This window comes from Eumetopias jubatus, unplaced genomic scaffold (genome assembly GCF_037043125.1).
Source record: "Eumetopias jubatus isolate StellerSeaLion01/CBP00866 unplaced genomic scaffold, mEumJub1_p1.0 scaffold_13, whole genome shotgun sequence".
Taxonomy (NCBI): Eukaryota; Metazoa; Chordata; class Mammalia; order Carnivora; family Otariidae; genus Eumetopias; species Eumetopias jubatus.
The window spans coordinates 81,074,540-81,100,854 of NW_028274819.1; the positions used below are offsets into that span (position 1 = coordinate 81,074,540).

Consider the following 26,315-nt stretch of genomic DNA (forward strand, 5'->3'; position numbering starts at 1 on the left):
CCAGAGAAATTACTGCCTGTGTTCTTCTCTAGAATTTTAATGATTTCCTGTATCACATTTAGGTCTTTAATTCATTTAGAATTTATTTTTGTGTATGGTGTAACAAAGTGGTCCAGCTTCATTCTTCTGCATGTTTCTTTCCCGTTTTCCCAGCGCCATTTGTTGAAGAGACTGTCTTTTTCCCATTGCATATTCTTTCCTGCTTTGTCAAAGATTAATTTACCATAGAGTTGTGGGTCCATTTCTCTGTTTTCTATTCTGTTCTATTGATCTATGTGTCTATTTTTGTGCCAGTGCCATAATGTTTTGATCACCACAGCTTTGTAATATAACTTGAAGTCTGGAATTGTGATGCCTCCAGCTTTGCTTTTCTTTGTCAAAATTGCTTTGGCTATTCAGGATATTTTGTGGTTCCATACAAATTTTAGGATTGTTCTACCTGTGTGAAAAATGCTGTTGGTATCTTGATAGGGATTGCTTTAAATGTGTAGACTTTTTTGGATGCCTACACATTTTAACAATATTTGTTCTTCCAATCATGACCTTCCATTTCTTTGTGCCTTCATCAATTCTTTAAATCAGTGTTTCACAGTTTTCAGAGTACAGATCTGTCACCTCTTTGGTTAGGTTTATTCCTAAATATCCTATGGCTTTTGGTGCAATGTAACTGGAAGTGATTCTTTGATTTCTCTTTCGGCTGCTTCATGGTTGGTGTACAGAAACGCAACAGATTTCTGTACATGAATTTATATCCTGTGACTTTACTGAATTCGTATTAGTTCTAGCAGTTTTTTGGTGGAGTCTTTGGGGTTTTCTACATAAAGTATCATGTCAAATAGTGAAAGCCTGGCTTCTTCCTTGCTGATTTGTATGCCTTTTATATCTTTTTGTTGTCTGAATGGTGTGGCTAGGACTTCCAGTACTATGCTAAATAACAGTGGTGAGAGTAGACATTCCTGTCTTTTCCCGACCACAGCTCTCAGTTTTTCCCCATTGAGCATGATATTAGCTGTGGGTTTTTCATAAATGGCCTTCATTGTATTGAGAAATGTTCCCTCCAAACCTACTTTGTTGAAGGTTTTTATCATGGGTGGATGTTGTACTTTATCAAATGCTTTTACTGCATCTATTGAGAGGATCATGGTTCTTGATTAATGTGGTGTATCACATTGATGGATTTGTGAATATTGAACCACCCTTGTAACCCAGGGATAAGTCCCACTTGATCATGGTGAATTATTTTTTTTTTTTATGTATTGCTGGATTTGGTTCGCTAGTATTTTATTGAAGATATTTCTTGAGTTCCATTTAAGCAATTTGTGTGCAGCCACAAGTTTCTTCAGGTGATCCCTATAAATCAGACTCTTATTTTTACCTTTAACAGTAACTTCCTAAATCAGCCGTTTCCACCAAACAACTGGTTTGTATTCTTGGAATTTGCAGTAATCCCTATAGACATATAGTTTTCTATTTCTAAAACTATATTTTTTAACTGCCTTGGGTTGCAAGGAAATTATAGTTTTTTTTTCATTTTTAAGTCATTTTACTGTTTATACCATAGTCACATTAAAATTGTCAGAACTCCCATGATAGACAGAACAAAGACCTGTCATGCAAGAAAAAATAGTGAAGGCTTCATAAAGTTTAAGAGAAGTACAACAGCAACACAAGGATGGTGCAGCAATCTTAGATGACAGTGCCAAGGTGTTTGAGCAGGTAGGAACAAAGGGTGCTACAGGACAGTTGGCCTGAGGCCACTGCTGTTTCCTAAGAAGAATTTCCTAATATGCTTGGTAAGCAGATCACTTATAACAGATGAAAATGGAGTAGGGTACCACTTCTGCAGAATAAATTCTGCAAGTAAATCCCTTCTGTGTCCAGGAATTAGAATTGTTAAACTTTAAGGCAGTAGGGCACTAACCAAAGAAAAGCCAGTTTAGAAAACTGAAGTGTCTATAAATCTCATGTTGATAAATGGTTGCTGAATTATGATTTTTCAAAGGTATTCCCATGACCAACACCCAGGGAAACTTTACCACCAATGAAATTCTTAGGCCAAAAAATAAATAGCTACACGTACCAAACCTACACATTGTGAGTTAAAATGGTGCCATGTTAGGGCTTGTGAAAGACCCAGAACAGGAAAAGTTATTCAAACAGAAGAGCCTCATCCTTCTCTTCAGACAAAAGATTAACAGGATCCATCACCTCTCCAGCTGCCTTCCATTGCTCTGGGTCTTTCTCCAAATTTTCCTCAAGAATCTTTTCCTTCTGTATTTTTTTTTACCTATAGAACTCTTCTCGCTCTCTCTCATCCAGCTCTCTGATGATATAAGCAAGACTATGTTCAATCCTGGGAATGATGGCATATTCAATGTCATTTACACACTTGTTGGTTATCTTAATAGCTTCATCCAAAGTAACAAAGGAAGTCTGAAGGGAAGCTAGTTCCATCAGTAATTCCACTGCTTTGACATAATTCCTCTTTAATTCAGCCAATTTTTTCCCACCTCTGGCTAAACCAGTCAGTTTATAACTGTCAGTTCCTTCATAGTAATGTTCAAACACTGGCAAAGTAACACCTGCTACATTATCTTTCTTAGCTAGAATCTTCACTAGGGCTTTATTTACATTTTGGATAACTGTGGTGTTGAAGTCCCCTGCTGTGAACTTGGCCTCAGCAAGAGAAAAGGCAGCTTCTCTCATCACTTCACCCAGCATTTTACTCCCTATTATTTTCTTTAGGATCTGTTGAAATCAAAGCTAAGGCATCAGATTTTTTTTTCTTCAGGAGGTTTGAACCTGTCTGTGCTCCTTTTAACTGAGACTTCATGATGGTCTGTGCCATGCATCAGGGAAAGATTTTAATTTGGTCTTTGCCCTACATTCTGATGGTGATAGTTCGGCTCGGTTCCCTGACCAGGCAATTGTGGCTGCCAACAATCTCCAGCCACAGGATCTTCCTCTATGGGGTCAGCTGGTTGTTGAAATTATAGTATTTTTATTTCAACTATTATAGTTCCTACTAGTCTTATGATTTTGGAAAATATCACTAAGTCTATCACCAGAATTATTAATTAATCAATAAGCTAGAAACAGGTTTAGAAGGAAAAAAACAATAATAAAGCCCACACTTGTGGAAAATATCTAAGTAATCCATACTAAACAAATAAGTCTGAACAAGTTGGGTTTTTAAGAAGTAAATCCCTTCTGTGTCCAGGAATTAGAATTGTTAAACTTTAAGGCAGTAGGGCACTAACCAAAGAAAAGCCAGTTTAGAAAACTGAAAACTTCTGGGCAAATAAGTAAAACAGATAAGGGAAAATATGGAAAAGTAATTAAGTCAGGGATAACCAATATATTTTTCCCATTTTAATCTTTTATGTCAAAAGTATATGCATGCATGAATATCTAACATTTGTATCTAACATGAATATTAGGCTCACAATAATGGTCACAATTATTTTAATGATGTTAATTTTTAAAAGGCATATTCCCATTTTAAAATGTGTTCTTTAATTGTTTAAAAACCCCTATTATTCAAACTGGACTTTATCATAACATCTAGTTCATAAATAGATTTTGATGATAATTTGAAAAGATTGACTACTTGGAAGCTAAGATAATTATAAATGTAAATATATGTAAATATAATTATGAAACTCAAAAACCACCTGACTTTTGCAGAAATCCCTTATAGAATTAGAAAGAGCATACATTTCAAATAGTTCTTGTACCATTTATATTATTGGTATAAATCATACGAACATTTCTATTTTTTCAAACAATCAACTAAAAAATGTCTAGCCAAAAGTTTCATGCTACATGAATTCATACAAATAGAAATTTGAAGATTTATTATAGTGATTATATCTCAACAGAAATAAATATGTATTTTATGATTAGGATTTTTTTTCTGAAACAGGTGAGCCATAGGGACAAACCTCCAGAGCAGAAAATAAACCATTTCAGTGCCTTTTGATAAATAGACAATATCCACTATTTCTATATGGTGCATGAGAATGTGACAAATAAATTACCTTCATTGAAGATTTGCATGAAGGATTAATGAGCATTAGTTAAGCCGTAAAAGCACAAAGAACGTTTATGAAAAATTACATTGAGCGTAAGAAGTTGAGTGGGAGAGAATCTTATTATAATGGTTTATGTGACCTGAAGATTCTCTACTGCACCTATTGATAAATATAACTTAAAAACAACCAAAATTCCACATTTAACATGCAAAACTTAGGGAAATCACAACTCTAGAGGTTTGTCCTCTGTGATTTACCTACTAGAAGGGGGATAAATCATAAAACTCATATTTGTTTCTGTTAATATTTATCCTTCAATAAGTCTTCAAATTTGCACCATAAAACTTGCATAGCATTAAATTAAAAGAGGTAAAGATATCTTAAAAATTCACCATCAATAAAAAATATTGAGTGTTTTGAATACTTACCTTATTAGTTTCCTTTTTCTTTCAATACATAGAACTAAATTAAAATTTAATTATTTTAGGGTGCCTGGGTGGCTCAGTTGCTTAAGCGACTGCCTTCGGCTCAGGTCATGATCCTGGAGTCCCGGGATCAAGTCCCCCATCGGGCTCCCTGCTGAGCAGGGAGTCTGCTTCTCCCTCTGAACCTCTTCCCTCTCATGCTATCTCTCATTCTCTCTCTCTCAAATCTCTATCTCTCATTCTCTCTCTCTCAAATAAATAAATAAAATCTTTAAAAAAATTTAATTATTTTAATTGTATAGAAATGACAAATACCTTTTGGATAGAATATTTTACTGAATAACACAGAAAAATGAGAAAAACCTTTTTTTTTTTTAATCAAGGTTTCCATTTTTCTCCCTTTGGAATATTACCCAAGATTAATGCTTTCTACTCATCAAGCACTGCCATCTTGTGGACTTTTTTTAATTCTAGAAAATACTGGTTAATATAAATATTATAATGTATGGAACTTTTGGGTGGTTAAATATTTGGAAAATTCTGTAAGTCCTAATGTTAGAGGAGATAAGAAGTAAGTATCCATGTTTGTAATCATGCAATAATATTGCTTTTACTCCCATGGACATCTGCATTTTAGGCACACTCTGCTGCTATTTTATAGCAGGTTTCTGTGCCAGCAAGACACATCCTTACCATTTTACATAGTTAAGACTCGTGTGGCTCTTTGACAGTTTAATTAGGTTGTGACTCAATAGTTAATAAGAATATCCAGAAACCTGCTTTTGTCTGGTGAATGGAATTTAAATACTGCTCTGATTAGTTACTATGAAGCATCAAGGTTTTAATTGGCAAAATTAGACCCCATATCATATATGACTCAACCTAACAAATACTTGAAACCCTTATTACTTAGGTTTTCTTTTTTTCAAATAAAAATTTAGGCTCAATAAGAATTCTTCGTCGTTTTGATTTCTGTATCTTAGTTTCCTCATCATAAAATTGAGTTACCTATTCTTGTAAGGATTACATAAATTAATATACACAGAGCACACTGTCTGGTACATACTAAGTGCTATACAAGTTTACTGGATGCTATTGGTATCACACCCAGATCTCCTTTACCTGGTTAAAGTGCCTATCCAGCATCTGCCCCTTCTCTAGAGAATTTCCCTTTATCTAAGGAATTGTGCTCTGCGTCCTCATGGCACTTCATCTACCACAGCTAGCAGCCAATATCCAACTGATGCAGGAGGAAAGGATACAAAAGGCTGAATCTCTTTACCTTCCACTGCCAAACTCACCAATTCTGCAGTTAAATTTGTGTTCCATAGTCACAAGTGAGATTAGTCTTAAACTAATCTCTGGCAAGAACCACATCCTTGATTAGCTGATTTATTCCCCCTTACTGTTTCCTGCCTTTCTTAATTCCTTCTCCTGGGAACACCTCATCAATAAACCACATTCAAAGAACCTCCTTCTCAGATTCCCTTTCTATAAAACTGACCTTCACTATTGTTGTTGTTATTATTATTAAGTGGTCTAATGTTTTGATTTAATGAGAATAAATTTAAATTACCTTGGTTATGCCTAATGGATGGCTCACACAGTCTTCCAGTAATTCTCCATGCATGTCTTTTCTTTAAGGTAAACTCTTCATACTTTTGATAAGCACATCAAGGTGATCTTCCCTAGAAAAATTCTAGAGTACATATGTTCTGTTGTTGATTAAGAGCTGGGGTCTCTGGGCTTTGACAATGAATTGTGGGAAGTCTAGAGTGAATGCTTTTTAATGCAAAGTTCTAAACCTAAATTGAACCTGTGCCACTGACTAGCACACTGGTGAGTAAATGCTGATCCCTGACCTGATGGAGTTTAAAACTCAATAAAAATAACTTAAAAACCCCTTAGCAAAGCAAGAAATTTAGGTTGCCTTTTGAAAAGAGTTAGCAACGACCTTTATATCGAGACACAGGGCTCTTGGGATTTAAAAACAAAAAGTCCTCTGCTGTGTGAAGCGGTCCACAGAGAAAGTAAAAATAGCTTACTGTCACCCAGGTGACGTAATCACTTAAACTCTATTACTTGGAATTCACTTACTCAGATTCATTTGAGTTGCAGATCATGAGAGAATGCCAGTTTACTACTGTTTCTATTATAAATATTCTTTTCTTTATCTTTTATTTTGCTAAGGTGTTTTGAGTTATATGCATATAAAATTTTATTTTGTCTGGGTGACATAATTTTGAAGCAGAACTCTGCTGCTTCTGACTCTAAATAATAAACAAATGGAAATACATGTTTCAAAACTTTTTTTGAAAAAAACAGGAGTTAATACTTTGTTTTGTTCAACTAAGATAACTGAAATTTAAAGTAATCATACAGCCTACCTTTGTATTGAAGCAATTTCGTTTTTTAAACATGACAAATGTTCTCTCATATTCTTGACATCTTTAAAAATACCTTGATTCCCTAGGTACTAACCAAGTGTCAGGTAGACAGCTTTATTCTATTGTTATTCTCAGAATTTTTGCCTTTAGCTATGTTTTATAGTGCAATTCTTGACACTTGTAGAAATTAAATCCAAATGTACAAGGTTCAAGGTGAATCTGCACTGTATTCTACTAGGTCATTTATCCAACCTAACAGCTATTCTACTGAGTAGTTATACTGAACATTCTCATTAAGTGGGTTACATAATCCTTAGCACAATATATAATATAAACCTTACTATACCATTTTATGGATACTGAAACTGAGGTTCAGAAAGTTTAGAATATAATAAAAAATGATAATTTAAGCAGTATGATATAATGATAAAATATAGGCTTAGAGTGACTTGGACAAATTTGAATTTTTCCTCATATGTAATTAGCCGTAATTTTCTACTGTTTCCTTACCTGCCTGAGCCCTAGAATTTTGATAATGAAGGTGATTATAACAATAATAATAACTGACTACATCTAGTTCTGTAGTACTATCCTTACTCAAAATATCTCATTTAACCTATAATTTCATCCATTTTATAGATGAGAAGACTAAAACTTAAATAAAGTTAAAGAGCTTGCCCAAAGATGCATAGTCAGTAGATCACACAAGCATCTCTGAAATTCTGATCTTTGTGATTGCAAAGTCCATGGTCGTATTCACATGATTCTGCCTTCTAACAGTGAGTGGGGTGGTGGGATTGGAAAACAGTGTAAAGTGTGTGATTCATAGTAAAGTCTCAAGTTAGTTCCTTTCCCAGTCCCTGGCAATATCCTAAGTAGTGTTTTTCGTATAGTAATTTATCGCTACTTAATTGTTGACACTTCCAGTTATCTTGATCTCAGTCCTCATCCTAAATCTAGCAGCCAATAAAATTTTTATATATGATCCATTTATTACTTGAGCTGTTGAGTCAGCTTCCTCAACAAAATGTCAGGTGAACATGTCCAAGCACAAGAGAAATGACTGACCATCATGGAGGCTTTAACCTGAGAGAGCAGTTGGACCATGTCAAAATTTAATGCCCCTTCAACTTTTGTCTAATTTACCTGGTGGAATAAATCATAAAAACACTTCTTAGTAACTCTGTAAACATGACCCTTTGTCTTCTGTTCACAGAAAATACATTCTAGACTGTTAAAACTGCCTACGTTATTTCTCAGTGTCTGTATTTAGCCCTACTTCAAATGTCATCTTTGACTCATAGTCTCAAGGCCAAATAAGTCTATACAAAAAGTCTTAGAAAGTTTCCAATGAAGTTTAAAATGTGAAAAAAAATCCACTCTTGTTCTTAAAACTTAGAGACTTATAAAAATACATATATAGATATTTTTTATCCTGACCATTTATTCATCAAATATTTATCGAGCAAATACATGCCAGGCACCTTCTGCGGGGTTCTAACAATATAATGGTGAAAAAAGTAGATTTAGTCTCTGCCCTGCCAAGGGTAATTCATGTGGCTAATAGTAACATTTTCTATCACAATGAAGGTATAAATCAGCAATGTAAAAAAGATGTTTCTTACTAATTCCAGGTTGTATCCCTTTATGCTTAGTAGTAATGGATAATAGGACAATTCTCTACTTCATGATATCATTGATTCCAAAACCCCAAAGGCTGCAAGCTTTTTATAAACAAAATAATTGAGGTGCCAATTTTTAAAGTCATATTGTTTATGCTAGTAACTTACAAAGTTCCCCTATTCAAATAACTTCACAACAATTAATTCATCAAGAAAAAAAGGGTTGGAGAGGAGTCATAGTGGATGATGGAATTGTGAAAACAAATATAATTACAAGGCAATTAGTAAATACTGAAATGCATATGACACATATTCTACCAAGCATCATTCAGTAAAAATTAATGCAAAACTATATCAAACTTTAAGTACAAGACAATTTAAAAAGCAAACTAAAAATTATATTCTTATAATAAAGAATAAATTATAACTGTAGTTCTTTGACAGATATAACATTAAACCTCACATTACAAGGGTAACTACAAAAGGGTAAGATCAGGGATTTTGGTAAATAGAGCCCATCATTTGGAAAATTTTACCACAAACCGTAAGACTGAATATATCATAAAAATACAGAAACTTCTGATTTTTAGGTTTTCCTTTTTATAGCTGACAAGGATAAAGAAAATAGGCTCCCTAGGAGAGTTGCTTTATTTAACTGGATCAGTGAACAAACTCAGATGCCATATCCATTGTGTTCTCTCCAAATCTTTTGACCTGGAGCTTCTGATGTATACATACATTATTAGGAAGAAGAATGGTTATTTTATAACTTGTAGTTATTTAAGAATATTGAAATGAATCATATGTGATTACTCATTGAATTGTTTTCAAGGACTTCAGAGTCCAGTATGCAATTTCATTCCCTTTTCTCACATTTTTTTCATTAATGGCACTACAGTTATGAAAAATGAGCATTGTTGCCCATATGTGTACTCCTGTTTTCATACTCTGTAGATATGGAAATATATCATTTAAGTAATCATCTTATTTGTCAGGGGAGTAAAGACAGGATAGTCTGTTTTGTGACACCTAATCAGTTACAGCAATTGTGTTGAAAGTCTGCAAGACATAAAGCCATGAAACTTGGACCTTTGATTAGGACAATAGACAAATAAAGCCCACCTAGAAACTTTCTTACTACCAAAATTTTAAGAATGATGAGTAAAATAAAGAAAATTTCAATATATAGCTAAACTACAAGAAAGAAATGGAAATCCCCAGGTGTCAAAAACAAATAATTAAAATAGAGGGATGAAATCCTAACTAAAATCGAGGAATAGTGTTAATCCTGAGGAAATCTTGGAAGCAAGGTGGATTATTTGTGTCATGGAAATTGACCCTTAAGTCTAGGAGCTTGAGGGTAAATGTTCATACTGGGATAAAACACAAGTCTTTGGGTCTGCCTGAGAGGGGAAGTTAGAATAACATATGCGCCAAGTCAGGTCTGTAATTGGCTTTGCCCTCAGTGAACTAGAATGACTCTCACTGACTCATGGAGAAAGATAAAAAAAAATCTCCCATGAGAACCCAAATCCTCAAACTGTCATGAGCTGGTTGGCCAAATGTATACTACTACATAGTATCAAAAATGCACTAGTGAAAATTAACATAAAAGTCAATCCCAAGCTAGGATGCACAGGATATCTCAAAAAGTAGTCATTGTTTGCTAAAATAGGGAGTACTCTGAAGAATTATATGAAGAACTTCTAAAACATTTTCAATTGTCTTAGTTAAACATGCTATTAAAGAGAACCTTTTAAAAATGGGAAAATAACAATTGACCAGTTTCAATCTGTTTATGAAATGATTACATTAAAATTTTAATACTTAATAAATTGACTTGTGTTAAATGCTTTTAAAGACAAAGTACAATTTATATGAAACAAAGTGGTATATAGAACTAAAGACTATGACATCAAAGCCCACAGTGTTTTACTAGCTTCCTGAATTTTATAATCTTCAGGAAGATTCTATATTTTACTAGAAATATAATTAATGCTTGTTTTTTATGATACTAAAGAAAAGTTTCAGAAGGATATTAAATAAATGCAAATAGATAATGAAAAATATAAGGTTTTTTCTCCTATAAGAGAAGAAAGTAAGCAGCCATCTTAAAAGTTTTAACCCAGTTCAATATTTCCATTTTGGCCACAGTGAGAAAATTCAATACAAATTCAGGTTTTCAGCTTTTCTATTGTATACCATTTCTACTTTTTATCCTTCTTAGAATTATGAAATGCTTTGTTATGCAAAATTGAAAATTTATTATAAAAACTAAATAAGCATGTTTAATCCCCAAATACTCATCTACCTGTAAAATTTGAGAACATGCTAATTTTATATACTTTCTTCCTATTGTAAAAATATTTTATAAAACATTGACTCCATAAGCGCTATAACAGAAATAGTATTTCTTTTTTTTTTAATTTATTTTTCTGACAGAGAGAGACACAGTGAGGGAGGAAACACAAGTAGGGGGAGTGGGAGAGGGAGAAGCAGGCTTCCCGCAGAGCAAAGAGCCCGATGCGGGGCTCGATCCCAGGACCCTGGGATCATGACCTGAGCCAAAGGCAGACGCTTAACAACTGAGCCACCCAGGCGCCCCCAGAAATAGTATTTCAATGAATGATAGTCTTTAATTGTTCACTGCTTTCTTTTTCCCTAAATTTCAAGTAATATAAGCCAAAAATAGAGATAACCCCAATAAATCCAATTTAAAATAAATTGTAAAAACATCAAAATATAGGTGTGTTATGTGTGAACAACAAATGAACTCTTATTATAACAATTAGAAGAATTCATATTGTTAAATGTGAAAAGTCCTTGAATTTAGAGTCTAGTTGAGAAATGTGAGAACAGAATGAAGTATTTCAATTATATTCTGTGTTTTCTTTGAATAAAGCCACATGGATACTATTGATAAATTCTTAGTAAAATATCAAGTGGACTAATGACAACCAAGTGGGTAACTGTAGCTATAAAAAAGAGTTTGCTTTAAAACATTTGTTAAAATTTTGAAAGTTTTGATATTGTTATGTGTATTATAATTATACATTAATGCAATATAACATTTCAGAATTCTCAAGCATCTATTACAACTATATTCTATGCCTTAGAAGTAATAAATATTGGCTAAATCTTGCTTATAATTACATTCAAACATTATTAAAATTTTCTATGGAAAACAGACTAATATTTAAACACCGATAATTCTTTCACTGTTATTTTAGGTCTCCATTGCTGTTTTCCTTATATTTAAGTGAAATACATAGAAAAAACTCCTAACCTAACAATTTTTTGGGGGAAGGGGATAACAGAAATGTTAATTTTTATATTTTATAAGTACTTGTGTGTCAAGTTTTTGGTTAAATTATCTTATTTGAAAACTTATGAAGCAGGTAATTCTATGTTCATTTTTGAGTGAGAAAACTGAACCTCAGAGACTTAGCTGAATATTTGCTTACTTTAAACCATCTGTAAATAGCCAAGTCAAGACTTGGGTACATTGCCTCTGGAAGTTCTTATGAATTGAACCAAGTGAAGAAGACACATGGGGGAAGAGGAGAATTTGGGAACAGAAGAAACGCCATTTTAATGTTTATCAGTTGATTGTATAGAGTATACCTGCCTAAGATAATGTCTATGAAAATGTTTCTGACCCTTCTCAGAAGTTAGTCTGTGAGACCACCTTTCTTAAACACATATTCATGAAAATTAATGATTTACCTTTACTGTACATATTATGTTGATTCAGTTAAGATAAAAAAAATTAAATCGTAAAAAAAATTAAATAGATAGATTAAGAAGGTATTCAAAGTTAATTAATCAGTATATAAAGTTCAAAATTAGTTACACTGACTTTCAATATGGATGGATAAGCTTCAAGTCACTGCTTGAGTATCCAGAAAGGCTGATTAAATGCCAGACTCCCCACTGAAAACTATATAGAGCCAGACTGATGAATTTACTTTTAACTGCTCATGGTAGGTAGGAGAAAAGGGGCCTTAGAATCTGCTCTTTCAATCATAATATAGGTAACTCTAACACTTACTGAGATTTGAATGCTATAGACCTATGCACAATGCCTCTAATTCCTCAACTGCAGTCCGACTTTGGTCCCCACTCATCTATTGAAGTTGCCATTCAGTGATATCCCAAATGCCAGTCTTAAGTAACATTTTCCTTTAATTTAGTAGGCCCTTTTCCTTGTTTGACATTATTTAATCTTGTGGAAATGGTTAAGTCATTGGCACCTATAACACTGCATTATCTTTATTCCCTTTGAATCTTTCTAGCAGTCTCTTCTCTTTTACCCTGTGAACATTTTCTTACCTTTATTTAGATGTTTGTGCTTCCCAGAGTATCTTCTCACTATATCTACTCCTCTTGATTTATCTCCCCTACTTACTTGGATTCGATTATACCCATATACTGACAACTCCCAAATTTAACCTTCACCTCAGATTTCCTTTCCTGGGCTTCGAACACATATTTGCCAACTGCTAGAACTCCTTACCCAGATTTGCTTCACAGACTTCCAACTCAAAATGTCCTGAAAATGAACCAATAATCTTTCTCCTTAAACTAATTTGACTTGGCATATTTCCATTAAACCTCTTGTACCATTCTTTTCCCAGTCACTCAAGGATTCCTGGAGTGGGACTATTTGTCTCTTTCTTTGCCTTACCTCTGATATATTTCTTGGACCAACATCTTTCTTCTCACTTTTATGATCATGGTTCTGATTCAGATTACTTCAGCCTTCACCTTTAGTATGCAATAGTATCTTATTGTTCTCTCCTGCAATTAAATCCAACCTTTGCAGACTCACCAGAAAAACCTACTAATGTATTTATCTATGTCAACCCTTTCTTGAAAAACATCCAGTGGTACCACATTACATACAAGATTGAGCACAAGCTCCTTAATATAACATAAACACACCATATTAATCTTTGTTTAATAATTTGGATTTACCTTTAATCTCTCCAACTTCTTCTCTTAACCACTCCCTTCCTTGAAATTTTCAGCCCAATAACACAAAACTGTTTGTGGTTGTCCGTTCATACCATCCAGTCCTTGTGTGAATGAACTTTATCTTGGCCTTCTGATTCAAATATATCATTGCCTTATCAATTTCTCTAACGATACCAGATATTATGTCAAATTTTATTTGCCAAAATTAAACTCCTAGTTTTATTCCACCTACCTCTCCAAAGAACTTTTCTTTCTGTAGTCTGCCCATTTCAGTAAAAGCAAATATATTCTTCTAGTTGCTCAGTGAATCAAGCCCCAAACCTAAACCCTTGACTACTCTTTTTCTCACATATCATAATGAATCCTCAGCAATTCCTATCAACCTCACAACCACATTTTTACCAGAACCAATACTGTCATTACCACTACCATTCTAATACAAATCATTTCTATCATTCATGGCTATTTTGAAAATAGCCTCTTAGGCTAGCGGGCATTATTCCTCTTGCTTTCCCTCTGATGCCTGCTTTGTCTTCACACTGTCTTTTCTCTACCAAGTAGTCAGAGAAAACTTTTAAAACATAAATTCTCATGTTCTTCTCATCTCTATCACTCTCTCTCTTAACATGCTTTAGTTTTTTTCATAGCACTTATCACCACTTGATATATACTTGTGTATTCCTGGTTTCTTCCCACTATAATGAAAACTCCATGAGACCACAGACTTTTTTTTGTTTTGTTTTCCACTTAGAACAATGCCTGGTTTATTTTGTTGGATAAATGAGTAAATTAAGTAGCTTAGATGTCTCTTATCTCAGGTAGTTTTCACTGATTAACATGATTGCTTAAGTACCCCTTGCCCATGTCTTCTTTACAATAGAGTACATATCTCCATTTCTTTACTCCATATTGATTGATAGTTTTGGGTAAATCTCTCATTAGATTGATCTTTGAGAATGGGAAACTGCCTCTCTCATCTTTTTAATTTCAGTGCTATCATAGTGCCAATCATCCAACACACATTCAACACACATTGGAACTGGATGGATGGGTGGATGGATTAATGGATGGATGGATAAATATTAAGTATCCTTAAGAAACATTTCAGATCTTCTTATACACATTAAGGATAAAAGTCCTTTGAACATAAAATACTAAATTATATAGGTATCTGAATGAAATATATATGGTCTTGCAAGATATCTGACTCTTAGTAAAGAATTCGTTGTTTGAGCTTTGACTGTTAATAAAATAATCTGTATCCTTCAACAATTGAATTTTGTGTATTTTCAGAGATCATCTATAGCTGGGTATTTAATGAGTTCCCTTCCTTTGTGGCGGAGGACAGCCGGCGGTTCATTTCCCAGGAGACAGGCAACCTTTATATTTCTAAAGTCCAATCATCAGATGTTGGCAGCTACATTTGTCTGGTGAAAAACACAGTGACAAATGCTCGAGTACTTAGTCCTCCAACACCACTCACTCTACGTAATGATGGTAAGTTGCATGGCAGGGATTAAAATGGTCAGCCACCTCAACTGTGAAAAATAAAGTATTTCTAAACACGTAAGCCTAATACAAATATTTTTTTTAATTGTCATATTTAAAAGTTCTACACTTTTAGTCTGAGATTTTGTATACCTTAGAGTAAAAATGTTGGCATAGGAAAGTGATGATCTTTGGATGAGAAATATTAACCATAATACTATCCTAATGCCAAAGAGAGAGGGAGCATCTGAAAAGACAAATTGTAATAAAGACTCCAGTTCTTTTCTTTTCGTTCTTTAGTGCTCTATATAACATATGTGTATGAATTGCAAGCATTTTATAGGTTCACTTTTCATTACTTTTTTATTTTAGCTACCTTCAAATTGAATGTTCAGCTTTTAATACTTCAGGGTACAGTTATAATTGTTATTATTACTTTTCCAATAAGAGAAGCAGTTGGAACTTTAACTTTTAAGTGCAATTCAGGCAGAAACTATGATTCTATAATTATAGGTATTGCCATATATCTACAGTACCTTCAAATTTAAACACCTCATTTGTAGTTATCGACATTTACAGTTAAGCATTGCATAAAGAAGTCAAGTGCTATATTACCAGTTGATATATGATATGTGGCTTGCTCTGTCATGCAATAAAAAATCCATGAAGGCATTATTAAGAAGTGAGCTTGAGAATCCTGATTGATGTCAAACTTAAAAAATAATCTATTTCGACATTACTTTTTTATATGCTTAGTTTTAGAATATATGCTGCTGCAGTGTATGCTGAGTTTCATCACAAGATTTTTGCTTACTACCCAGTTTCTCATTTTGTATATTTGACATATATATATATGCACACATATATAATATATATCCTATCTGGTAGAGAGTACACATAAAATATCCAGTTTAGAGATGACGAAGCCAATATTAGAGACATGAAGGGACCTGCCAAAGGTCACATAATTAGATAATAGAATGGAGGAATAGCTGGGAAAGAAGAATGGAAATTGGGAAACCAATTCAGACTATTGAAAATCGCCATCTGAGAGGTGATGAGGGACAGAATGAAAGCAGGGGTAATGGCATTGGAGAGCAGGAAATATGCGGGATATTAGAGAGGTAGAATTACTAAGATTTAATAATTAATTAAATATCAGGCTCTAAAGTAGGAAGAAGTTTTGGCACAGTTCATCGAATGCATGATGATTCTCTTCAAAAGAGATAACACAGATAAAGGAAGAGATTGAGAAGTTGGTAAATGTGAGGAATTCCGTTTTAAATATTATGAGATGAAATTTTCTTGGGAAATCCATGTGGAAATATGCAGTAAGCATTTAGATACATATGTCTAGTATATATAAAAAAGGGCTAGGCTAGAGAAAGATATTTAAAATTCACCATTGTGTACTCCCTCACTGTAGTTAAAGCTATGATTGTGAATATATGGTGTCAACTTCAAGATTATATGAAAATGTCCATAGGGTGAAAAGATAAAAGGAAATAGATATGATTTTTAAAATTTACTTAGTCAAAAGCTTAGAATTAAGGTGAGTCTCTATCCACAATTTCCATAATGTTTCTGAGCATTGTCTCATTAATTCCTTAAGAATTTAAAACATCTTTGTCTGAAAATTGTAAAAATTTGCTGTCTAGTCAACAAATATTTCCATTAACACTATCCATTTATGTAATAATGTACACTTGGATAGTAGCTGAGGTTGACAGTGGCCGTCTTATTTTCACATAATTGACCTAAACATTACACTAACCATCATGAGAGAAATTAGCACATGTATAAATCAGAATCCAAAAACAGACACCAGTTTCACTAGTACTTTAAAAGTTCAGTACCCAGGCCCAAATGTATTGCTTAAATTTATCTTTTATCTTCCACAGTCAAATATTTCAAGAATAATTAAAATAATTTTATTGCTATTTAAATTCCCTTGCCCCTCTGTCTTCTATTGCTATTTTTTGGCAAAAACTTCTAATTAATTCAACTATGCCCTTAATCTGTGATTGCCTTGAGAATCTGAAAGCTGCTAGAGAATTACACCCACCATCGATTCATGATTGCCAAATTCAGATGGGCCTTCATGAGTGTCTCTCAATCCTACTAAGTTTCAGGCGCCTGGGTCGCTCAGTTGGTTAGGCGACTGCCTTCGGCTTGGGTCATGATCTTGGAGTCCCTGAATCAAGTCCCGCATCGGGCTCCCTGCTTGGCGGAGAGTCTGCTTATCCCTCTGACCCTTCCCCCTCTCATGTGCTCTCTCTCTCATTCTCTCTGTATCAAATAAATAAATAAAATATTTAAAAAACAATCCTACTAAGTTTCTGTGGATGGCTAATCTCAAAAAAAAATCTCTGCTTTCCTTAAACTGAACTGCCCCATCCAGTCACAGAAACTATATGTCATTAAATTCATCTTCCGACTAACAAAATTAAATCTAACTATATCTCCATCCATACTGTCCCTCCTCCTATTAGTACCAATCCCTCCATTCTTAACTCTTTCCTTTGGCCTTTACAGCACATTACACTGTTTCATATATAACCAGTACTATGTCTATTAAACTAGTAATTTTTTTAGACTAACTGAATTTACTGATGCAGTTACATTGTTGACTACGTTTTTCTTTTATGAATATTTGTATTCTTCTATGAATATTTGTCTTTAAAAAAATCATTATTGGGGCGCCTGGGTGGCTCAGTCGTTAAGCGTCTGCCTTCGGCTCGGGTCGTGATCCCAGGGTCCTGGGATCGGGCCCCGCATAGGGCTCCCTGCTCTGTGGGAAGCCTGCTTCTCCCTCTCCCACTCCCCCTGCTTGTGTTCCTGCTTTCGCTGTCTCTCTCTGTCAAATAAATAAATAAAATCTTTTAAAAACATTAATTAATTAATTAAAAAATCATTATTTGAGCAGTACTATATGAAAGGTTTAATAAAGCCAATAAAAAATAAAATGAACTGTTATATTAAGGTTAATATTTAAGTTAAAAAGAAACAGGTGGAAAACATTTTCTGAATTTAAATTAAATTATTCAATGACAGTTTTATTTAAGATTTTATAAGATTTCGAAAATTCACATTTCTTCTTTCTGTGAATTATCTGAGGTTATTGTTTCCTTAGTGGTTATTTGTCTACTGTTTATTTTTTATTATAGCAAGACATTTATATCAAATGAATGTAACTTTTTAAATTCTTTTTTCTTTCATGAGGTTCTCATATAATACTAGAAAATATCTATGTTTCTTGTTTAATCAAGTTTAAATAATAATTATTGACTCCCTTGTACATATATATACATGTATCTCTTCTGTCTTCCTCTAATTTATATTTATATAATAGCTTTCCATTGCTTACCTTTTCAACTTTGATAATGTACTTAAATCTTTACTGTTCTCTTAACTCTTGAAAAATAATTCTTGACTTCCTATTACATGACATAAAGATATTTTTAACTCTACTTTTTCCTTCACCCTTTGTACACTACATTTATGTCCTTTTGTCTGCTACTTTTACTGTTACACTTTTAAAAGTGTTCTAAACTTTCCCATGGACTAAAGCTGAAAATCAAATTTATAAATTGTTACTATGTAATTATCATTCAATATCATATTTTAACAGGTTTTTAAGCTATTTTTAGATGTGTACACTGTACTAGATGTGTTCTTTTTTTTTTGTCACTATTAGCCATATTATAATTAAACATAAAGGACAATACATTGTATATACACAGATAATTTAGTTACTTTCACCAATGATGGTGAAGTGTCATAGATCATTTAAGCTATCAAATAATTCAAAAGTAATACCAGTTTGTCTGTGGAATACATTTTAAAATGTGCTCTGCTTTAACAAAACCAAATATATTAGATGTGTTCTTAATAAGTGAAACTTTGAATATAAAAAAGAAATAGGCTAGTAACATTATTAAGATTTTGATATACTTTGAATGCGTTTTTTCTTTTTTTCAAAGATTTCATTTATTTATTTATTTGACAGAGAGAGAGAGAGAGCACAAGCAGGGGGAGCTGCAAGCAGAGGGAGCGGGAGAAGCAGGCTCCCCACTGAGCAGAGAGTCGGACATGGGGCTTGATCTCAGGACCCTGGGATCATGACCTGAGCCAAAGGCAGACGCTTAACCAACTGAACCACCCAGGCACTCGGTTTTCCTTTTTTAAATATTGAATGTAGTTTTTTCTTAAAATTCTCCAAGATACAATTAATAGTTTTAATAATAGTGTTGAAATATAAACATGAGTCATCACAAAGCAAATGGTAAATGAAACCATTAGTATGGTTAGGAAAGTCCATGAAAAGAGTATGATATGAAGAGATGTGAGCTTAGGACCAAGTCTTGCATAATCCAAATTGCTTTGGAAGAGTAAAGAATAAAAATCCTACAAAAGGTAATGAGAAGAAGTCAGAGACGGAATGGGGAAAACAGAAGTGTAGTATCAAGAAAGCCAATGGAAATGAGTATTTGAACAAGATGTTAGCATACAGCTCAGAATGGTGACTTGGTACATGTATTTGTTGCCTGTTCCATTTCTAAGACTCTACAAGAAGAAATCCATATCATTAATGAGAATGCTGGAGGAGAGAAAGTATTGCATTAACAAATGAGACATTTTGATACATTTCTGGGAGAATAAAGGAGGATGTGAATTAAAGGATTAAACGGAGAAAACTAAAACTTAGAATAAAGTTTAAAGGATCTAAAGAAGGGGCTAAGGGCCATGTGCCTAGTGGAAGCCTGGAAAAGCTTTGAAATCAGTTAGCTGTGGAGGGGGGCATAAGACTGAGCAAAGAGGGATTAAAGGTATGTATGAGGAACAACTGTTTCAGTGAAATATTGGAATCCCACCCCTTCCCTATACTTACACACAAAAAGAACAAAGGACAGATCTCTTAATAATATAAATGAACTTTTCATGGAAGATTAAAGTACTTAATATGATGATGATGCACAATATAAAACCTTCTTTTTCTGGCATTTGGTGTCTGCAGCCTGAAAGCCAGTTCCTTGCCCTCACATCAAAGCAGAACTGACTGTCACACTTCACCTAGCTATCCCCCACCCCTACCTCAGAAGGGAACCAATTCTATAGTTAACCCTCACCGACTTCCAAGCTTCTCAAACTACATTTATATGCAATCTAAGTTAACAGTTTTTATTAAAAATTACTGAGCTTACTGAATGGTTATAGAATTCATACCAGGATAATGTGTGAAAAATAGGAAACTTTTAATATTACTCCAAGAGAGGCACAGATTAGACAGAAATCATTTTTAATTCAAAAGTTTCATATCACTATTTGATCTCTCCTCAAAAAGAAAATAATTGAAAAGTATATTCATAAGAAGGACATATTCCTGAATGTTTTCCCAAGTATGTGGCATATATTAAACACTTATTCTGAAAATAAAAATAGAATACAATTTTGGATGAATCCATTTGTTGTAGCATGGTCAGCTGCAATTCCTGCTGGGTTTTATAAACCTCTCAATGCCAGAGCAGGCATTGTAATGGATATTTCTGCAAACTTGGCAAACACCTCTGTGGGGGTTTGAATATAAAAATTATGTTTAATCTGCTGTGACCATATAGTTAGCTATGAAAATCATTTCAAGAACATTGTGTCTTTGGGAAAAAAAAAAGTAGACCTTTCTAAAAATAATATATACATAGGCACATTATTTCCTTTCAAGTACAAGTAAAATTTTACTTTATAAAATGTATTATTGTAGAATGTATTGTCTTAGCTTGGGTTTTCCTAAAGGAAAGCTTGAAACAAAATTTGCTTGTAGCTAGTTAATTGGAACTTATCCCAGAGAGCAGGAGTGAGGGATGGGTTGTACTTGAGGCATGAAATAGTGTAAAGGAGGCTTGTATTATGGAGATGACCACTTCTACAGACCACTGGAGCTTGATTTCACAGGACCAGAGCCTTATGAAATGCACCCAGAGTAGTCTCCTTGGTGGGTGTATCATTGATCTTCCATCTCCCAATCCCTGAGGGTGGCACCACAAGCAGTTAACTCTGCACCTGCACGGTTGTCCTCAAGTTGCAACTGTGTGAAACTTGTTGCTCCTGCATGGACTGGTTACAAGGGTAGTTGAGGGAGTAAAAAATCTGGCAAGATGATTTGAACTGGTATGTAAGAGGGGTTTAAAACAAAGATGATGAAGCTTTAGATCTGAAGTGCATGAGTGATGTGATCAGATTTCCCTCTGCTGACCCTGTGTGAAGTTATCCTCACACATTCACAAATGTGTATCCCATACCAACTATGTGTTAGATAATTTGTGAGGTACTAAGGATATAGTGGAGGACAAAGCAAATACAGTAACCATCCTCTTATAGTTACAAGGGAGGATATTACCTTAAACACTGAATGTAACTTGCATCCTAGGATCTGCTTGTTTTCACTGAGTGCCCCTTGAGGCCGGTGTCACATATCATCTCATTAAAACCAAAACAAACAAAGCACTTATGAGTAATACCAATTTTTGCTAATGGTTTGGAGGGTAATTAATGAAGTTTTGGCATTCCACATAACACAGTAAAATGTATTGAATACTCCCCTTTAATCACATCTTTCTTTTGCCAAATTTTCCTTCCTGCAGCTGCCACATCTGTCCCTCAAAACATTCCTACCTCTCCCACAGCACTGTTGCCTCTAGTCTCCCTTCAGGGTCTCACTATCTCTCTTTTAATTATGGCAATTTCATACTTTCATTTCTCCTCTCATCTGTGTTCCCAGACAAATTTTGAAGATTTTTAGTCAATTTTATTTTTGTGTAATCAACATTGATGTCTAATTACTACCTGTAAGGCATTGTTCTAAACACTTTACAAGTGTTAAAGTGAAAGGATGGAAAATATATAAAAGCAAATATTAACTAAAAAAAAGAACTTGAACTAGTTCTACTGATATCATAAAAGATATTAAAAACATTTCTAGGGATAAAGAGAATCACCACATTCTGATAATTGGTTTAAATCTTTGAGAAGATATAACAAAGCATCTTCTTACTATCCATTATGTACAGGACCAGGCTACTCATTTGTTTTCCAGTCCAGATAGGATTTTTCTTATAAGATATCCCTCCTTCCTGAGGCGGAATTCTCTCAGCCCCCTTCCCTAGGGCTATAATGGCTCCATAGTGGTACAGAGAGGTTAAGAAAGAAAGAAAGAAAGAAAGAGAAGGAATAAAGAAAGAGGGGGAGGAAGGAAGAAAGAAAGAGGAAGAGGAAGGAAGGAAGGAAGGAAGGAAGGAAGGAAGGAAGGAAGGAAGGAAGGAAGGAAGGAAGAGGTAAAGAAAGGACAGATGAATTGGTCCATGGTCCTTTTCCCATCTTTGGAGTTGGAGAGTACAGTAGAGAGAAGAATATTTGAAGAACTAACTTGAGAAAGTAAGTATGAATAGATTCAGAATGCTTGCAGAAAATTGGCCTTTATTAGAAAATCCATCAGTTGTCACAGTGAGAAGAAAAGTAAAAAGATTGTAGATGCAGATAACCTACTATTTGGTAGTGGGAAATCTGATGACATTTTTTATTGAAGTATACTTAATATACAGTGTTACATTAGTTTCAGGTTATAATATAATGATTCAAGATTCTCAGTATTCATCAAATAAGTGTACTCAATCTTTATATATTTCACCCATTCTTATACCAACTTTCTTTTTTTTAAATGAGCTACAGGCAAAGTCATCAGCTGAGAATTTATGTGTGGACAACAGGTTTATTTTTAAGACACGAATTATGTCAATAAGGAAATTATACACAGCTCCATTAAATTACTACTGAATAGTTCAGATCCTATGAGCAATGGAAGGATAAAAAATGGCATGCCTTTGAAGATTGTGGTAGGCTGAAAAATGACCCCCAATTCTAATTCCTAGAAACTTTAAATGTTACTTTTATGGTAAAGGGACTTTGCAGATGTGACTGTATTGAGGATCTTGATATGGAGACATTACCCTTGATTAGCCTGGATCACTCTAGATGATTAGTGTCAGCCTTAAATGTAATCACCAATGTCCTCATAAGAGGGAGACAGAGGGAGATTTGAACACAGAAGTAAAGAAAATGTGATGATGGAAGCAGAGACTAGAGTGATGTGCTTTGAAGATGGAGGAAGGGCCAGGAGCTCTAGAAGCTGGAAAAGGCAAGAAAATGTATTTTCTCTAGAGCCTCCAGAGGGAAGGTAGTCCTGCCTTCAAGGGAGGCCACCTTGATTTAGGCCAAATGAAATTTTAATCTTCAGATGTTAAGCTTCTGACCTTCAGAATTTAAGAGAATGAATGTGTTAACTTTAAACTACCAAGTATTTTGTTATAACAATCATGGAAAACTAATACAAAGACCAAACAGAAATCTAGAGAAAAGTATTTTTACTTGTCCTGTGGAATATTTGTGGTTACTGAAGCAGTGTGTGAGAGCTGGCTTATTCCTGTTTGCAAGAGTTCATTGTGTACCTCTCTTCACTTCTTGGTAGCTTGATATTTTTGTTCAGAATTTTCAACTTATGGATAGTTCCTAGGGGGTTTGGAAAGCTTGTAACAAGAACACTCCTACTCAAGTATATTTATGTGAAGGAAGCTGAATAATATTAAGGTTTTATGTCAAATGTTGCAGGAATATAGAAACTTATTTGGCTTTTATTAATCTTTTATTTATTTTGCTATGTGTCTCTCTGGAAAGTTTATCATCTTGATATGATACAAATGAAATAAAAACATCAAGGAATCATTGGATAATTCCTGAATAAAATGAATATTTGTTTTGCTCAGATATCCTTGACAATCAGTCATTGCCTAAAATTCAATTTCTCCTCAAGCAGACTTACAAAAACAATTTGAACTTTTATCTATAGAAATAAGAATTTTTATCAAGAAAAACAATGTTCATCATTTCATTAACTCTCTTAATATGTCTTAGAAACTTTGAAGAAATATTTAATAAGTACTTACAAATAATAAGATAAAATTGTTAAATATGTATATAACTTGTGTTTTTTTACTTATTTCCTTGTTATTGTAATTCAGGAAATAAGATCCTAAAGGATGTAAACTTTTGATATTTAGCATTGTAACAGTGAATATATCATTCTTAATATAGAAAGGAAGGTGAACTTTGAGTTATTTTTTGTAAGAGTGGAAGATGTGTGTTCAGTTGTGTTAATCTGACTTCCTTTTCTGTTGTCAGGCTATTCTACACTGTCTCCATTGCTACACTATCTTTCTTTATTTAATAACCTTAAATCTGGCATTGAGTCTCACCACACCACTCAGTGTGTTTTCTCAAAATTGGTCATCTATCTGTTAATCAAATATATCAGTGTTTTCTCAGCCTTCATCATTCTTGACCTCTTTGTCATTTATGTTTAAACCTGAAAATATTTTTTTTCTTGACTTACCTGGCAGTAGACTATCCCAGAGAGTTTCATCGGAACCTTTGTCTCTTCTCAATCTACTCCCTAAATCAATCACTCCAGTTAATTCTCTGTCTATCTCTGTCCATTCACCCATTCGTCTGCCTTGTTTACACTTGGCATTGTTTTAGAAAAGATTTAAGGAGCTTTAATCTTGTAAATATAGATATTCCTCCAAGATTCTACTCCTGAGCCCCACCTGTTTTTCTATTTTTTTTTTCTTTAATGAGCACTTCTATTTCTCTGCTTCCAATTTAGAATCTTCCCATGAACTAATTTCTCCGGCTGTGTTGTTAGTAAGATCACCTTTCTCCTAGACATCTAATATAAATATATCTGGGTCAATTAAAATCCTCCAAACCTTATGACTACATAAACAAGTTCCATGAATTCAGCAAGCTCTGTGAATTCTACCTCTGTGATGTTATTCTCATTCATCTCCTTCTTTCAACTTTTAATTATAATACTCTATTTCTTGCATAGATCAGTGCCTTTCAACCACCTTTTTCTACAGTTCACATAAAGTGAATAGTATTTATATCCAAAACTCACTTTCAAAATGTTTGCCACAGTTTAGACTATAGAAGAAAAGAGAGGCTGCAGGTGCAATGCCAGTAAACTAGCTGTTAGACCACCTCTTTTGTCATCAACACAAAAAGCTTACAGGAAGCAAGCTCATGAGAGTAGCAACATTTCAGAGATTTAAACTAGAATCTATTTTGATTAATTTTGTTTAAAGTAAATCAGTCAGAAAGTTGGGTTTGATTTACTATCTATATTATCATTGGACAAGAGACTTAACCTGTCTGCAGTTCAGTTTATTCTTCTGAACATGGGATAGCATGGATACTTGTCTCATAGGATTCTTGTGAGGACTAGGGCATGAATATGTGTAAAGCAATTAGAAAAGTGCCTAGTACATGATAAGCTTTAGTAAAAGTTAATTAACACAGTATTTATCACAAAATCCCCACTGTATTTCACTAGTGGGTGGGTCATTGCAGATAGGAACTACTTTGCTGCTTCCATTACTTTAGGGTTTGTTGCTGTTGTTATTTACTGTGTAAATTCAAACTCCTCTCTGTAGAATTGATGTTTTAATAGAGTTTTTTGTGGGGGAGGGAGTAGCAGTGGGAGAAGTTTTATATTTTATCACTTGCCTTCAATCATTCTTAATTTAAAATCTACTCCAGAATTTTCTGACTCCATCCCTTTTGTTCGTGTTCTCTCTTCTTGAGAAGCCCTCTTAACTCCTAGCTCTGTCTGAAAGTATTTGAATGACTTGTCTAGGGTCATACAGCTAGTTAGTTACAATAAACAGGAATAGAATCTACTATATAATAAGGATAGTTTGAACTTTATTCTAAAAGTATGTACTTCTGTTTGTCCATATTGAAAATCATCTGCCACTTTCATAATACCCACCCACACAACCTTATGATATCTTCATGGAAATTGTATTTTCCAGCTTGCTATTTCACTTTTCTAATTGCTTTTCATGTAGTAATGCATTTAATCTTCACAATAACCCTATGGAATAAGTATCTATGCTATCCTCATTACCTGAAAGTTTAGAGTTTTTATTATCCCCATATTAAGATATTCTACAAAATAATCATCAAATGCCAGTTCCAACTCAACTCCTGAGGACTTTCCCATTTCACCAACACATTGCTTCCAATACCTAAGGTATTTCAATAGCCATGACAAAACATTATGCCTCCACATTATTTAATTCACTGTGCAGCATTATTTGCAATAGTCAAGATATGGAAGCAACCAAATGTTCATCAATAGGTGAATAAAGAAGATGCAGTATATACACACAATGAAATATTACTCAGCCATAAAAAATAATGAAATTTTGCCATTCACAGCAACATGGATGGATCCAGAGGGTATTATTGCTAAGTATAATAAGTCAGACA

At 33.9% G+C, this 26,315-nt stretch overlaps 1 protein-coding gene and 1 pseudogene across 1 annotated transcript in view; one reads left to right on the top strand and one right to left on the bottom strand.

Moving 5' to 3' along the window:
- Positions 1-26,315, top strand: part of CNTN5 (contactin 5) — a gene marked incomplete at its 5' end in the record, with an annotated part of 571,224 nt that overhangs the window by 158,281 nt on the left and 386,628 nt on the right. The window contains one exon of the mRNA XM_088017513.1: positions 14,739-14,942. Coding sequence (XP_087873639.1) covers positions 14,739-14,942 — 204 coding nt within the window. The remainder of the gene's footprint in view (positions 1-14,738; positions 14,943-26,315) is intronic.
- On the bottom strand, positions 2,149-2,887 carry LOC114221530 (V-type proton ATPase subunit D pseudogene; annotated as a pseudogene).